The sequence below is a fragment of the Bufo gargarizans genome, chromosome 6 (assembly GCF_014858855.1).
Source record: "Bufo gargarizans isolate SCDJY-AF-19 chromosome 6, ASM1485885v1, whole genome shotgun sequence".
Lineage (NCBI taxonomy): Eukaryota > Metazoa > Chordata > Amphibia > Anura > Bufonidae > Bufo > Bufo gargarizans.
In genome coordinates this window covers 59,344,340-59,359,910 of record NC_058085.1, presented here as the reverse complement: position 1 = coordinate 59,359,910, position 15,571 = coordinate 59,344,340, and the positions used below count along the sequence as shown (strand labels likewise).

General features: G+C 47.6%; 1 protein-coding gene across 1 annotated transcript in view; it reads left to right on the top strand.

Moving 5' to 3' along the window:
- The window catches only part of LOC122942622 (lysosomal alpha-glucosidase-like), an 84,526-nt gene that overhangs the window by 33,277 nt on the left and 35,678 nt on the right, over positions 1-15,571 (top strand). Inside the window, exon 4 of the mRNA XM_044300327.1 lies at positions 12,262-12,427. Coding sequence (XP_044156262.1) covers positions 12,262-12,427 — 166 coding nt within the window. The remainder of the gene's footprint in view (positions 1-12,261; positions 12,428-15,571) is intronic.

The window sequence follows — 15,571 nt, the reverse complement described above, 5'->3', positions numbered from 1 at the left end:
GTCTGGAAAAGCTGGGTAACGACTACTGTGGGGGCAGTGATGGGGGAATATTGGTTATATAAAATACACACAATATTTCCCGGCAATATAATTTGCTGTCACCAATGCAGCTGAATAGTATTGTCACCCAGCTTTTGAGATACAGGTGTTAAAATCAGTCTGTTTGCAGATTTTAACTTCTCAGTCTCATCAGCCTTATCTCCTGACCACATAAGCACTGATTATAGCTAAACTCTTACCAAACGGATAAGAATATGGCCAAAATGAGTGTTTATAAGGTCAGGAGATCATCGATAAGGCTTCACATGAGCCGTCAGTTGATGGGACTAAGAATTGATACTCAGCAAACAAACTGATTTGTAACCCCTGTATCTCAAAAACGTCTGAACATATTTTAAAAAGACCACTTGAAAAAAGATTTTTAGCACAAAATTAGCAAAATGCAATCATAAACAAATTTCCCCGAATGTGTCCATAGCATTTAAAGTGGTATTCTGGTTATAGAAAGATATAGGATAACTATCAGATCGATGGGGGTCCTACTGCTAGGACCCCTGTCACGAGAATGGGAGCCCCGTACCCTGTGTGCCCCTCCTGAAATGGACAGGGCAGCTGGTCAGAAAAGTGCACTGCCGCTCCATTCATTTCTATGGCAGCACTATACACGGCTATCACTGGCACTACCATAGAAATGAATGGAGCGGTGGCGCACTTTTACGACCTGCCTCACCATTCATTTCAGGGTGGCTCCATGGGATACAGGGCGCCGTTCTCATGATTGGGAGGGTCCCAGTGGTAGAACCACCACCAATCTGTGGATAGGGGATATCCTGTGGATAGGGGATAACTTTCTATAACCGGAATAACCCTTTAAGGACTAAAATAATTGGAGAGGAGCAGCTCCACCATATGTGGGATAAGGTGCCTCATTGCCAGCACATATAAGATATGGAAAGGTACCATTTACAAAGGAGAGTCAGAACGTGATACCAATGGGATAGCATCTTACGGCTCATTTCTTGGGCCTTCGTTGCTATTAACACTCTATGAGAATGATAAAAATGCTTGAGCTATTGGGGTGAGGAATATAATTTCCCAATTCAGACCCCCAAGCCTAACAAAAGTGTGCGGCTGGTTAAAAGTTTATATATTTCAGACACACCATGTGGAATAATGGAGGAGATTACACCTTTTTTTAAAAGATGTCAATAAGCCCATCAAATCAGTCTATCATTTACTAGAAGTCTGGACATTTTGGAATTGGGTGTACTCAAAGTGATTATGAACAATGAGAATTTGGTCAGGAAGTACATAGGATAGAGATTTCAGTGATCCTAATACGTGATAGAAATGAATGGGATATAACTTTGAGCCATTAAGGAAGGAGGTAGGGTGGTGGTAATCTTACTTCAGCTTTTGAAACTGATTCTGGCTGTCCTTGTACATGGAGATTGTTGTGCCAATTTTTATTCTCAATATCACCCAGATCTAGATGAACAGGGAATACTTGAGCAGAGTGTGTTGTACAGTATCTTGTACGGTGTCAATATTTTCTGCGGTGGCATTCCGAGCTTGCTCCAAGCCATCTACCCTGCCTGTAAGTGAAGATAACTTTACTCCACACATAGTCGCAAATCCTTGTTTACAGTCCTTCAAGATATTTTGGGCAAAGCAAGACCCATCATCACGGGTAGAGCACAACTGTATTATGTGAGCCCTCTGTTGCAACAATATGTTGTGAGGTACTTGTGGGTCTTCTTGTGGGGAAATCTGAGAGCATGTGCCTGAAGCAGGAACCGGGCAGTTCAGTAAGAAGGCATCTCGAAGAAACCAATTAACTACAGCAAGAAGCAGGGAGAGCTGCTGCTGAGATGATGTGGTTGGTGCCTCTTCACACAGCGCAACACATGGAGCCAAAGCAAGGCAGTGATCTCCTCACTGGACCTACCTTATCTGTCAGCAGGGGACCCACTGGAGGGGATGAGGACTTGTGGACGGATTCAGCCACCAGCTCTAGTACTGAAGCAGGTGGCAATTGCACATATACTGTTCCTTTGTCTATGTGCATGGGGCATAGGAACCGTTGGTGGCCTCAATGATAGTGCTTATGGAGGGGAAGCCAGGTGCCTAACTTAGGACCTTGCCATGCCAGCATACAAGGCTGCATCCAGAGAGAGTGACTGATGGCGAAAAAGCAGTCAATTTCTCTTTGGGGAGATGCAGGTAGTGTGGGGGTCTTAGCATTTCTTGTTTTCTTCATTTTGGGTGAGTAGAATGTCCGCAGATCAGGGATGCACGTCCTCACGCTACTATAGCTGGCCAACCCGACCTCCATCTGGTTGCCTAAAGATACACTATGTTAATAATTGCTGCACATCTGGCTGCAAATCAAAGGCAAAGCATACATGTGTTAATGCAGATTTTGCCAAAACATACAAGCTAGCAATCCCCACCTCAATGGTGATAAGTATTGTATTGGAACTTAGGGGTCTGAACGCTTGGACGTCAGTGATCCTGAAAAAGAGGGATCCTTGAGTCCTCTCTTTGAATGGAGAATAGGGATGAGCGAACTCGAACTGTATAGTTCGGGTTCGTACCGAATTTTGGGGTGTCCGTGACACGGACCCGAACCCGGACATTTTCGTAAAAGTCCGGGTTCGGGTTCGGTGTTCGTCGCTTTCTTGGCGCTTTTGTGAAGCTTTCTTGGCGCTTTTTCAAAGGCTGCAAAGCAGCCAATCAACAAGCGTCATACTACTTGCCCCAAGAGGCCATCACAGCCATGCCTACTATTGGCATGGCTGTGATTGGCCAGAGCACCATGTGACCCAGCCTCTATTTAAGCTGGAGTCACATAGCGCCGCCCGTCACTCTGCTCTGATTAGCGTAGGGAGAGGTTGCAGCTGCGACAGTAGGGTGAGATTAGGCAGATTAACTCCTCCAAAGGACTTGATTATTGATCGATCTGCAGCTGTGGGTCATTGAGCTGCTGATACTCAATTGCTCACTGTTTTTAGGCTGCCCAGACCGTTTGTCAGTCACTTTTTTCTGGGGTGATTGGCGGCCATTTTGTGTCTTGTGGTGCGCCAGCACAAGCTGCGACCAAGTGCATTTAACCCTCAATGGTGTGGTTGTTTTTTGGCTAAAGCCTACATCAGGGTGAAGCTGTCACACCAAGTGCATTTAACCAGCAATAGTCTGTTTATTTTTTGGCCATATACTACATCAGGGGCAAGCTGCGCCTGTCACCAAGTGCATTTAACCCTCAATGGTGTGGTTGTTTTTTGGCTAAAGCCTACATCAGGGTGAAGCTGTCACACCAAGTGCATTTAACCAGCAATAGTCTGTTTATTTTTTGGCCATATACTACATCAGGGGCAAGCTGCGCCTGTCACCAAGTGCATTTAACCCTCAATGGTGTGGTTGTTTTTGGGCTAAATCCTACATCAGGGTGAAGCTGTCACACCAAGTGCATTTAACCAGCAATAGTCTGTTTATTTTTTGGCCATATACTACATCAGGGGCAAGCTGCGCCGGTCACCAAGTGCATTTAACCCTCAGTAGTGTGGTTGGTCAAGCTGTCACACCAAGTGCATTTAACCAGCAATAGTGTGGTTATTTTTTGGCCATATCCCAGTCTAATTCTGTCAGTAAATCTATACCTGTCACCCAGCGCCTAAATACTAGGCCTCAAATTTATATCCCGCTAAATCTGTCGTTACCGCTGTACTGTTCTGGCTGGGCAAGTTATTTAGTGTCCGTCAAAGCACATTTTTTGTTCTGGGTTGAAATACAATTCCCAATTTAGCAATTTCCTAATTTAGTGGTTTCTGCTGTATCAGGCCTACTTTAAATACATCCCTAAAAGGGTATATAATATTCAAGGTGCACATAGGGTCATTCAGAATAACTTAACACACACGCTACTGTGCATTTCCAAGTCTAATTCTGTCAGTAAATCTATACCTGTCACCCAGCGCCTAAATACTAGGCCTCAAATTTATATCCCGCTAAATCTGTTGTTACTGGTGTACTGTTCTGGCTGGGCAAGTTATTTAGTGTCTGTCAAAGCACATTTTTTGTTCTGGGTTGAAATACAATTCCCAATTTAGCAATTTCCTAATTTAGTGGTTTCTGCTGTATCAGGCCTACTTTAAATACATCCCTAAAAGGGTATATAATATTCAAGGTGCACATAGGGTCATTCAGAATAACTTCACACACACGCTACTGTGCATTTCCAAGTCTAATTCTGTCAGTAAATCTATACCTGTCACCCAGCGCCTAAATACTAGGCCTCAAATTTATATTCAGCTGAATTTGAATACAATACATTGGGCCAAATAATATTTTTGTTGTTGTGGTGAACGATAACAATGAGGAAAACATCTAGTAAGGGACGCGGACGTGGACATGGTCGTGGTGGTGTTAGTGGACCCTCTGGTGCTGGGAGAGGACGTGGCCGTTCTGCCACATCCACACGTCCTAGTGTACCAACTACCTCAGGTCCCAGTAGCCGCCAGAATTTACAGCGATATATATGGTGGGGCCCAATGCCGTTCTAAGGATGGTAAGGCCTGAGCAGGTACAGGCATTAGTCAATTGGGTGGCCGACAGTGGATCCAGCACGTTCACATTATCTCCCACCCAGTCTTCTGCAGAAAGCGCACAGATGGCGCCTGAAAACCAACCCCATCAGTCTGTCACATCACCCCCATGCATATCAGGGAAACTGTCTGAGCCTCAAGTTATGCAGCAGTCTCTTATGCTGTTTGAAGACTCTGCTGGCAGGGTTTCCCAAGGGCATCCACCTAGCCCTTCCCCAGCGGTGGAAGACATAGACTGCACTGACGCACAACCACTTATGTTTCCTGATGATGAGGACATGGGAATACCACCTCAGCATGTCTCTGATGACGACACACAGGTGCCAACTGCTGCGTCTTTCTGCAGTGTGCAGACTGAACAGGAGGTCAGGGATCAAGACTGGGTGGAAGACGATGCAGGGGACGATGAGGTCCTAGACCCCACATGGAATGAAGGTCGTGCCACTGACTTTCACAGTTCGGAGGAAGAGGCAGTGGTGAGACCGAGCCAACAGCGTAGCAAAAGAGGGAGCAGTGGGCAAAAGCAGAACACCCGCCGCCAAGAGACTCCGCCTGCTACTGACCGCCGCCATCTGGGACCGAGCACCCCAAAGGCAGCTTCAAGGAGTTCCCTGGCATGGCACTTCTTCAAACAATGTGCTGACGACAAGACCCGAGTGGTTTGCACGCTGTGCCATCAGAGCCTGAAGCGAGGCATTAACGTTCTGAACCTTAGCACAACCTGCATGACCAGGCACCTGCATGCAAAGCATGAACTGCAGTGGAGTAAACACCTTAAAAACAAGGAAGTCGCTCAGGCTCCCCCTGCTACCTCTTCTGCTGCTGCCGCCTCGGCCTCTTCTGCTGCTGCCGCCTCGGCCTCTTCCTCCGCCTCTGGAGGAACGTTGGCACCTGCCACCCAGCAAACAGGGGATGTACCACCAACACCACCACCACCTCCGTCACCAAGCGTCTCAACCATGTCACACGGCAGCGTTCAGCTCTCCATCTCACAAACATTTGAGAGAAAGCGTAAATTCCCACCTAGCCACCCTCGATCCCTGGCCCTGAATGCCAGCATTTCTAAACTACTGGCCTATGAAATGCTGTCATTTAGGCTGGTGGACACAGACAGCTTCAAACAGCTCATGTCGCTTGCTGTCCCACAGTATGTTGTTCCCAGCCGCCACTACTTCTCCAAGAGAGCCGTGCCTTCCCTGCACAACCAAGTATCCGATAAAATCAAGTGTGCACTGCGCAACGCCATCTGTAGCAAGGTCCACCTAACCACAGATACGTGGACCAGTAAGCACGGCCAGGGACGCTATATCTCCCTAACTGCACACTGGGTAAATGTAGTGGCAGCTGGGCCCCAGGCGGAGAGCTGTTTGGCGCACGTCCTTCCGCCGCCAAGGATCGCAGGGCAACATTCTTTGCCTCCTGTTGCCACCTCCTCCTTCTCGGCTTCCTCCTCCTCTTCTTCCACCTGCTCATCCAGTCAGCCACACACCTTCACCACCAACTTCAGCACAGCCCGGGGTAAACGTCAGCAGGCCATTCTGAAACTCATATGTTTGGGGGACAGGCCCCACACCGCACAGGAGTTGTGGCGGGGTATAGAACAACAGACCGACGAGTGGTTGCTGCCGGTGAGCCTCAAGCCCGGCCTGGTGGTGTGCGATAATGGGCGAAATCTCGTTGCAGCTCTGGGACTAGCCGGTTTGACGCACATCCCTTGCCTGGCGCATGTGCTGAATTTGGTGGTGCAGAAGTTCATTCACAACTACCCCGACATGTCAGAGCTGCTGCATAAAGTGCGGGCCGTCTGTTCGCGCTTCCGGCGTTCACATCCTGCCGCTGCTCGCCTGTCTGCGCTACAGTGTATCTTCGGCCTTCCCGCTCACCGCCTCATATGCGACGTGCCCACCAGGTGGAACTCCACCTTGCACATGCTGGACAGACTGTGCGAGCAGCAGCAGGCCATAGTGGAGTTTCAGCTGCAGCACGCACGGGTCAGACGCACTGCGGAACAGCACCACTTCACCACCAATGACTGGGCCTCCATGCGAGACCTGTGTGCCCTGTTGCGCTGTTTCGAGTACTCCACCAACATGGCCAGTGGCGATGACGCCGTTATCAGCGTTACAATACCACTTCTATGTCTCCTTGAGAAAACACTTAGGGCGATGATGTAAGAGGAGGTGGCCCAGGAGGAGGAGGAGGAGGAGGAGGAGGAAGAGGGGTCATTTTTAGCACTTTCAGGCCAGTCTCTTTGAAGTGACTCAGAAGGAGGTTTTTTGCAACAGCAGAGGCCAGGTACAAATGTGGCCAGCCAGGGCCCACTACTGGAGGACGAGGAGGACGAGGATGAGGAGGAGGTGGAGGAGGATGAGGATGAAGCATGGTCACAGCGGGGTGGCACCCAACGCAGCTCGGGCCCATCACTGGTGCGTGACTGGGGGGAAAGGCAGGACGATGACGATACGCCTCCCACAGAGGACAGCTTGTCCTTACCCCTGGGCAGCCTGGCACACATGAGCGACTACATGCTGCAGTGCCTGCGCAACGACAGCAGAGTTGCCCACATTTTAACGTGTGCGGACTACTGGGTTGCCACCCTGCTGGATCCACGCTACAAAGACAATGTGCCCACCTTACTTCCTGCACTGGAGCGTGATAGGAAGATGCGCGAGTACAAGCGCACGTTGGTAGACGCGCTACTTAGAGCATTCCCAAATGTCACAGGGGAACAAGTGGAAGCCCAAGGCCAAGGCAGAGGAGGAGCAAGAGGTCGCCAAGGCAGCTGTGTCACGGCCAGCTCCTCTGAGGGCAGGGTTAGCATGGCAGAGATGTGGAAAAGTTTTGTCAACACGCCACAGCTAACTGCACCACCACCTGATACGCAACGTGTTAGCAGGAGGCAACATTTCACTAACATGGTGGAACAGTACGTGTGCACACCCCTCCACGTACTGACTGATGGTTCGGCCCCATTCAACTTCTGGGTCTCTAAATTGTCCACGTGGCCAGAGCTAGCCTTTTATGCCTTGGAGGTGCTGGCCTGCCCGGCGGCCAGCGTTTTGTCTGAACGTGTATTCAGCACGGCAGGGGGCATCATTACAGACAAACGCAGCCGCCTGTCTACAGCCAATGTGGACAAGCTGACGTTCATAAAAATGAACCAGGCATGGATCCCACAGGACCTGTCCGTCCCTTGTCCAGATTAGACATTAACTACCTCCCCTTAACCATATATTATTGTACTCCAGGACACTTCCTCATTCAATCCTATTTTTATTTGCATTTTACCATTATATTGCGAGGCTACCCAAAGTTGAATGAACCTCTCCTCTGTCTGGGTGCCGGGGCCTAAATATATGCCAATGGACTGTTCCAATGTTGGGTGACGTGAAGCCTGATTCTCTGCTATGACATGCAGACTAATTCTCTGCTGACATGAAGCCAGATCCTCTGTTACGGGACCTCTCTCCTCTGCCTGGGTGCTGGGCCTAAATATCTGACAATGGACTGTTGCAGTGGTGGCTGACGTGAAGCCTGATTTTCTGCTATGACATGCAGACTAATTCTATGCTGACATGAAGCCAGATCCTCTGTTACGGGACCTCTCTCCTCTGCCTGGGTGCTGGGCCTAAATTTATGAAAATGGACTGTTGCAGTGGTGGCTGACGTGAAGCCTGATTCTCTGCTATGATATGAAGACTGATTCTCTGCTGACATGAAGCCAGATTGTCTGTTACGGGACCTCTCTCCTCTGCCTGGGTGCTGGGCCTAAATATCTGACAATGGACTGTTGCATTGGTGGCTGACGTGAAGCCTGATTCTCTGCTATGATATGAAGACTGATTCTCTGCTGACATGAAGCCAGATTGTCTGTTACGGGACCTCTCTCCTCTGCCTGGGTGCTGGGCCTAAATATCTGACAATGGACTGTTGCATTGGTGGCTGACGTGAAGCCTGATTCTCTGCTATGATATGAAGACTGATTCTCTGCTGACATGAAGCCAGATTGTCTGATACGGGACCTCTCTCCTCTGCCTGGATGCTGGGCCTAAATTTATGAAAATGGACTGTTGCAGTGGTGGGTGACGTGAAGCCTGATTCTCTGCTATGATATGAAGACTGATTCTCTGCTGACATGAAGCCAGATTGTCTGTTACGGGACCTCTCTTCTCTGCCTGGGTGCTGGGCCTAAATATCTGACAATGGACTGTTGCATTGGTGGCTGACGTGAAGCCTGATTCTCTGCTATGATATGAAGACTGATTCTCTGCTGACATGAAGCCAGATTGTTACGGGACCTCTCTCCTCTGCCTGGGTGCTGGGCCTAAATTTATGAAAATGGACTGTTGCAGTGGTGGGTGACGTGAAGCCTGATTCTCTGCTAAGATATGAAGACTGATTCTCTGCTGACATGAAGCCAGATTGTCTGTTACGGGACCTCTCTCCTCTGCCTGGGTGCTGGGCCTAAATATCTGACAATGGACTGTTGCATTGGTGGCTGACGTGAAGCCTGATTCTCTGCTATGATATGAAGACTGATTCTCTGCTGACATGAAGCCAGATTGTCTGTTACGGGACCTCTCTCCTCTGCCTGGGTGCTGGGCCTAAATATCTGACAATGGACTTTTGCATTGGTGGCTGACGTGAAGCCTGATTCTCTGCTATGATATGAAGACTGATTCTCTGCTGACATGAAGCCAGATTGTCTGTTACGGGACCTCTCTCCTCTGCCTGGGTGCTGGGCCTAAATTTATGAAAATGGACTGTTGCAGTGGTGGGTGACGTGAAGCCTGATTCTCTGCTATGATATGAAGACTGATTCTCTGCTGACATGAAGCCAGATTGTCTGTTACGGGACCTCTCTCCTCTGCCTGGGTGCTGGGCCTAAATATCTGACAATGGACTGTTGCATTGGTGGCTGACGTGAAGCCTGATTCTCTGCTATGATATGAAGACTGATTCTCTGCTGACATGAAACCAGATTGTCTGTTACGGGACCTCTCTCCTCTGCCTGGGTGCTGGGCCTAAATTTATGAAAATGGACTGTTGCAGTGGTGGGTGACGTGAAGCCTGATTCTCTGCTATGATATGAAGACTGATTCTCTGCTGACATGAAGCCAGATTGTCTGTTACGGGACCTCTCTCCTCTGCCTGGGTGCTGGGCCTAAATATCTGACAGTGGACTGTTGCATTGGTGGCTGACGTGAAGCCTGATTCTCTGCTATGATATGAAGACTGATTCTCTGCTGACATGAAGCCAGATTGTCTGTTACGGGACCTCTTTCCTCTGCTTGGGTGCTGGGCCTAAATATCTGACAATGGACTGTTGCATTGGTGGCTGACGTGAAGCCTGATTTTCTGCTATGATATGAAGACTGATTCTCTGCTGACATGAAGCTAGATTGTCTGTTACGGGACCTCTCTCCTCTGCCTGGGTGCTGGGCCTAAATATCTGACAATAGACTGTTGCATTGGTGGCTGACGTGAAGCCTGATTCTCTGCTATGATATGAAGACTGATTCTCTGCTGACATGAAGCCAGATTGTCTGTTACGGGACCTCTCTCCTCTGCCTGGGTGCTGGGCCTAAATTTATGAAAATGGACTGTTGCAGTGGTGGGTGACGTGAAGCCTGATTCTCTGCTATGATATGAAGACTGATTCTCTGCTGACATGAAGCCAGATTGTCTGTTACGGGACCTCTCTCCTCTGCCTGGGTGCTGGGCCTAAATATCTGACAATGGACTGTTGCATTGGTGGCTGACGTGAAGCCTGATTCTCTGCTATGACATGAAGACTGATTCTCTGCTGACATGAAGCCAGATTGTCTGTTACGGGACCTCTCTCCTCTGCCTGGGTGCTGGGCCTAAATTTATGAAAATGGACTGTTGCAGTGGTGGGTGACGTGAAGCCTGATTCTCTGCTATTACATGAAGACTGATTCTCTGCTGACATGAAGCCAGATTGTCTGTTACGGGACCTCTCTCCTCTGCCTGGGTGCTGGGCCTAAATTTATGAAAATGGACTGTTGCAGTGGTGGGTGACGTGAAGCCTGATTCTCTGCTATGATATGAAGACTGATTCTCTGCTGACATGAAGCCAGATTGTCTGTTACGGGACCTCTCTCCTCTGCCTGGGTGCTGGGCCTAAATTTATGAAAATGGACTGTTACAGTGGTGGGTGACGTGAAGCCTGATTCTCTGCTATGACATGAAGACTGATTCTCTGCTGACATGAAGCCAGATTGTCTGTTACGGGACCTCTCTCCTCTGCCTGGGTGCTGGGCCTAAATTGATGAAAATTGACTGTTACAGTGGTGGGTGACGTGAAGCCTGATTCTCTGCTATGACATGAAGACTGATTCTCTGCTGACATGAAGCCAGATTGTCTGTTACGGGACCTCTCTCCTCTGCCTGGGTGCTGGGCCTAAATATCTGACAATGGACTGTTGCATTGGTGGCTGACGTGAAGCCTGATTCTCTGCTATGATATGAAGACTGATTCTCTGCTGACATGAAGCCAGATTGTCTGTTACGGGACCTCTCTCCTCTGCCTGGGTGCTGGGCCTAAATTATGAAAATGGACTGTTGCATTGGTGGCTGACGTGAAGCCTGATTCTCTGCTATGATATGAAGACTGATTCTCTGCTGACATGAAGCCAGATTGTCTGTTACGGGACCTCTCTCCTCTGCCTGGGTGCTGGGCCTAAATTTATGAAAATGGACTGTTGCAGTGGTGGGTGACGTGAAGCCTGATTCTCTGCTATGACATGAAGACTGATTCTCTGCTGACATGAAGCCAGATTGTCTGTTACGGGACCTCTCTCCTCTGCCTGGGTGCTGGGCCTAAATATCTGACAATGGACTGTTGCATTGGTGGCTGACGTGAAGCCTGATTCTCTGCTATGACATGAAGACTGATTCTCTGCTGACATGAAGCCAGATTCTCTGTTACGGGACCTCTCTCCTCTCCCTGGGTGCCGGGGCCTAAATATCTGAGAATGGACTGTTCCAGTGGTGGGTGACGTGAAGCCAGATTCTCTGCTATGGGACCTCTCTCCAATTGATTTTGGTTAATTTTTATTTATTTAATTTTAATTTTAATTCATTTCCCTATCCACATTTGTTTGCAGGGGATTTACCTACATGTTGCTGTCTTTTGCAGCCCTCTAGCCCTTTCCTGGGCTGTTTTACAGCCTTTTTAGTGCCGAAAAGTTCGGGTCCCCATTGACTTCAATGGGGTTCGGGTTCGGGACGAAGTTCGGATCCCGAACCCGAACATTTTCGGGAAGTTCGGCCGAACTTCTCGAACCCGAACATCCAGGTGTCCGCTCAACTCTAATGGAGAGGTAGTATGCATGTCAGTCCACTGCTTCATTTATTGTGCGTATTTTATACCCCTGTCCCATGCTCCAGAAAACAATCACATAGAATAATGAAAAAATGGAAATGCCATGGATAAGTTCCATGAAATTGCAGTGAGAATTATCAGCATGCAGATTTTCTGGTCAGTTTGCAGCAGAAATTCACGGCCATGGTGTATTTGCCTAGGGCAATCCATGCCTTATATTCATGGCCTAAGAAATGATTATTCACACTTGAGAATGTGTTTTCTAACAAAATTTTAATATAACAAATTCATTTATTTTCCTTACTTTAGGTTAGATACTACTGTGGCTCCATTACTGTTTGCAGACCAGTTTATACAGATGTCTACCCATCTTTCTTCAAAATATATATATGGACTGGGTGAACATCTTACATCAATTAACCTGGATCTTAACTGGAAAACCTTAACATATTGGAACAGAGACTTGATACCTCGGGTAAGGAGGGTGGCTCTATACCTAGGCCATCAATCATTTAACACAACAAAAGACACTAAAAGTCAAGATAACTTCTTGTGTCACTGTCTAAAGGGAGTCTCTCACCAGCATTTCACTTTTTTAACCCTTCCCACAGCTCCCTAGCATGCTTACAGTTAATAAAAACGTTACCTCTGGCATCAATCCTGGACTTATAGAACCATCAAAAACGATCTTTATAAGATATGCAAATGAGGGCTCACAAGTGCCCAGGGGCAGCGTTACTCTCTTAGGTGCCCTGCTTGCTCAGCCTTTTCATTGCGTCCCCCCGCCCCTTCCTACCCTCCGCCCGCCCATCCTTTTCCTCTGACCGCCTTTCTACTAACTTGTTATTCTGCCGATATCCCGCGCCTGCGCACTCATTCCTTCGGCCGGCGCATGCACACTGTGATGCCCATTCCCTTGTACGGCATCACAGTAACTATTGCGCATGCGCCGATGGACCGCCTCCTTTCGCGTCGTTAGCCGGCGCATGCGCAATAGTTACTGTGATGCCGTACAAGGGAATGGGCATCGCAGTGCGCATGCGCCGGCCAAAGGAATGAGTGCACAGGCGCGGGATATCGGCAGAATAACAAGCTATGAGAAAGGGGTCAGAGGTAACGTTTTTATTAACTGTAAGCATGCTAGGGAGCTGTGGGAAGGGTTAAAAACGTGAAATGCTGGTGACAGACTCCCTTTAATGTGCCATGATATACAGAAAAATTAGCTTAATATGTATTTCAGTGAAAAATATTTTTATATTTTTAACAGGTTGTGGTTACATATATTATGCCCAAATAATGGTTTATATAGTTCATTTGTGCTATAATATGTATATAATAAATGCATAAAGAGGAGGGTAGAAGGGGCACCTCAGACTTATTCAGCCACGTCATCGGGCTAATGTTTCAGCTCCACCATGGAGCCATTTTTGAACCTTGAAAAATTTAGCTTGAAAATGGCTCCAGTATTTTGTAAAGTTTGGGGACCTTGAAGTTCCTGGAATCATTTACAGCTACCTACCTGTGAGGTTCCCAGGTACTGTGCTACTCCGCCTGTATCGTTTTCTATAAGGAAATTATTGTCCAGCCAGTAAAAAAATAATTAAAACCTAAGAATGCTTTAAATAACAAAAGGAATATACTGACAGATCTCACACCACTTCCATTACAGTGAATACTGGGTTACCGGCTGGTCTCTACTTCTTGGTTCCTCTTAACATATACATTTAAATCTGAGGGCTTAGTCAATCGCTAGCCACAGCGGTGTGCCACTATGGTCAGTGATTAGCTACAGCATCACATGTCCATGTCGAGAGGGACCAGGGAGCGGTCACTAGTCGGGAGGTGACATGTCACCTGTGTGGCACGTGATCAAGTGGCATGCCGCACAGATGACATGTCACTACTGTAGACAGTGATTGGCTGCAGCAGTCACATTACCCGCGTCATAACGTTTGATAACACAGGGAGACCTGGGATCAGCTGGGCAGCGATGGAGCCTGAACTCAGCTGCATGGATCAGGTAAATATGATCACCAACGCAAGTCCAGCCATCTGTAAAAAAACATCATAAGGGTGAACAACACCTTTAGTAGCAGTTAGAGATCTACTTTTCAAAGATCTACTTTCTAACAAAGCTAGGACCAGCCCTGTACCTCACATAGATCAAGAGATCTCCACATTTATTGCTCTGCTAGATTTATATCAAGGGGAGCATCCATTCTGTTTCTGCTAAGGGGGCGTGTCTCAGCTCTCCCTATCACAGCTCAGGAGGCGTGTCTCAGCTCTCCCTATCACAGCTCAGGAGGCAGTTAAAGGATGAAACTGAGCATGTGCGGCCTTCTCAGTGAGCAGGACAAAGAAATAAGAAAGAAAACAAACAGCAGGTGGCGCTATATGGATACATTTTATTGAATAACTCAGTGGCTATGCTAAACTTATAATTACATGCATTAACTGAAAAGTATTCAGATCCAGGTGCTGGTTTGAAAAATGTAGAATATTTTTCATGGGACAACCCCCTCAAGCCAGCATCGGGGTGATTGCCCCTCATCACTACTGCTGAATCATGTCTGTATCAGTTGGTTTCTTTCTCAGACTGCTGCCCCCTCCTCCATATGGTTCTATCTGATCCTCCGTGAGCTGGCAGACAGTCTTTGTTTTAAAAAGATAGAGCTATCACAGAAGTCAGATATATGATAACGTTTATTATATTCACTTGTATTACTGATTTATGCAAAGTTGTTTGCATACAATAAAAAGTGAAAGTTTTCTCCTTCCCTCTGAGATACATTCCCTCTGAGATCTTTTGCCATAAATACGTTTGATGTAATTTCACAAAGCTATACAAAAATAGTACAAGATAAAAAAAATATGTATCTGGTGTCACAGCAACACATGGTAGCCTAAAGTACCCCAATCTTTTGCAGCCACAAATGTTGGTTTATAACACAAATAGAGCCTTATAAGAAACTTTCAACATTCTGGTTCATACTGTGAGGCAGTTACAAGCCTCATACTGTACATGGTAGAGTTGTAGAGGGGATGGATCTTTCAGTCTACATCCCTATTCCACCACAGCTGAGGCCAGCTGGCTGTAATCACTCAGGGATAAGCCAACCCTCAGGCCTCATGCACACGACCGTTGTTTTATTCCGTGTCCGTTGCCCCGTTTTTTGTGATTTTCTGCGGACCCATTGATTTTCAATGGGTCCGTTGAAAACTCGGCTAATGCACCGTTTGCCATCCGTGTCCAGGATCCGTGGTTCCAGTCCATTAAAAAAATATAACCTGTCCTATTATTTTCACGGAAAACGGTTAAGTCAATAGGACCGCTAAAAAATGCGGAGGCACACAAGATTGTCGTCCGCGTCCGTTTTCTTCCTATCATTTGCATGGCAAACCTTAGACTTTTTTTTTACATTTCTTTATGTCTGATGGTCCTCCAAAAGGAAGACACATGGAAACGGATCACGGAACAACGGAACCCCATTTTGCGGAACGGAACACAACAACGGTCGTGTGCATGAGGCCTCAGTGTAACAGTGTCGAGGGGGGAGGAGATGACCCTAGAGAGGGAGAAGCCTGCAGAAGCTCTGTTTGGTCTCAGCCAGGAGGACTG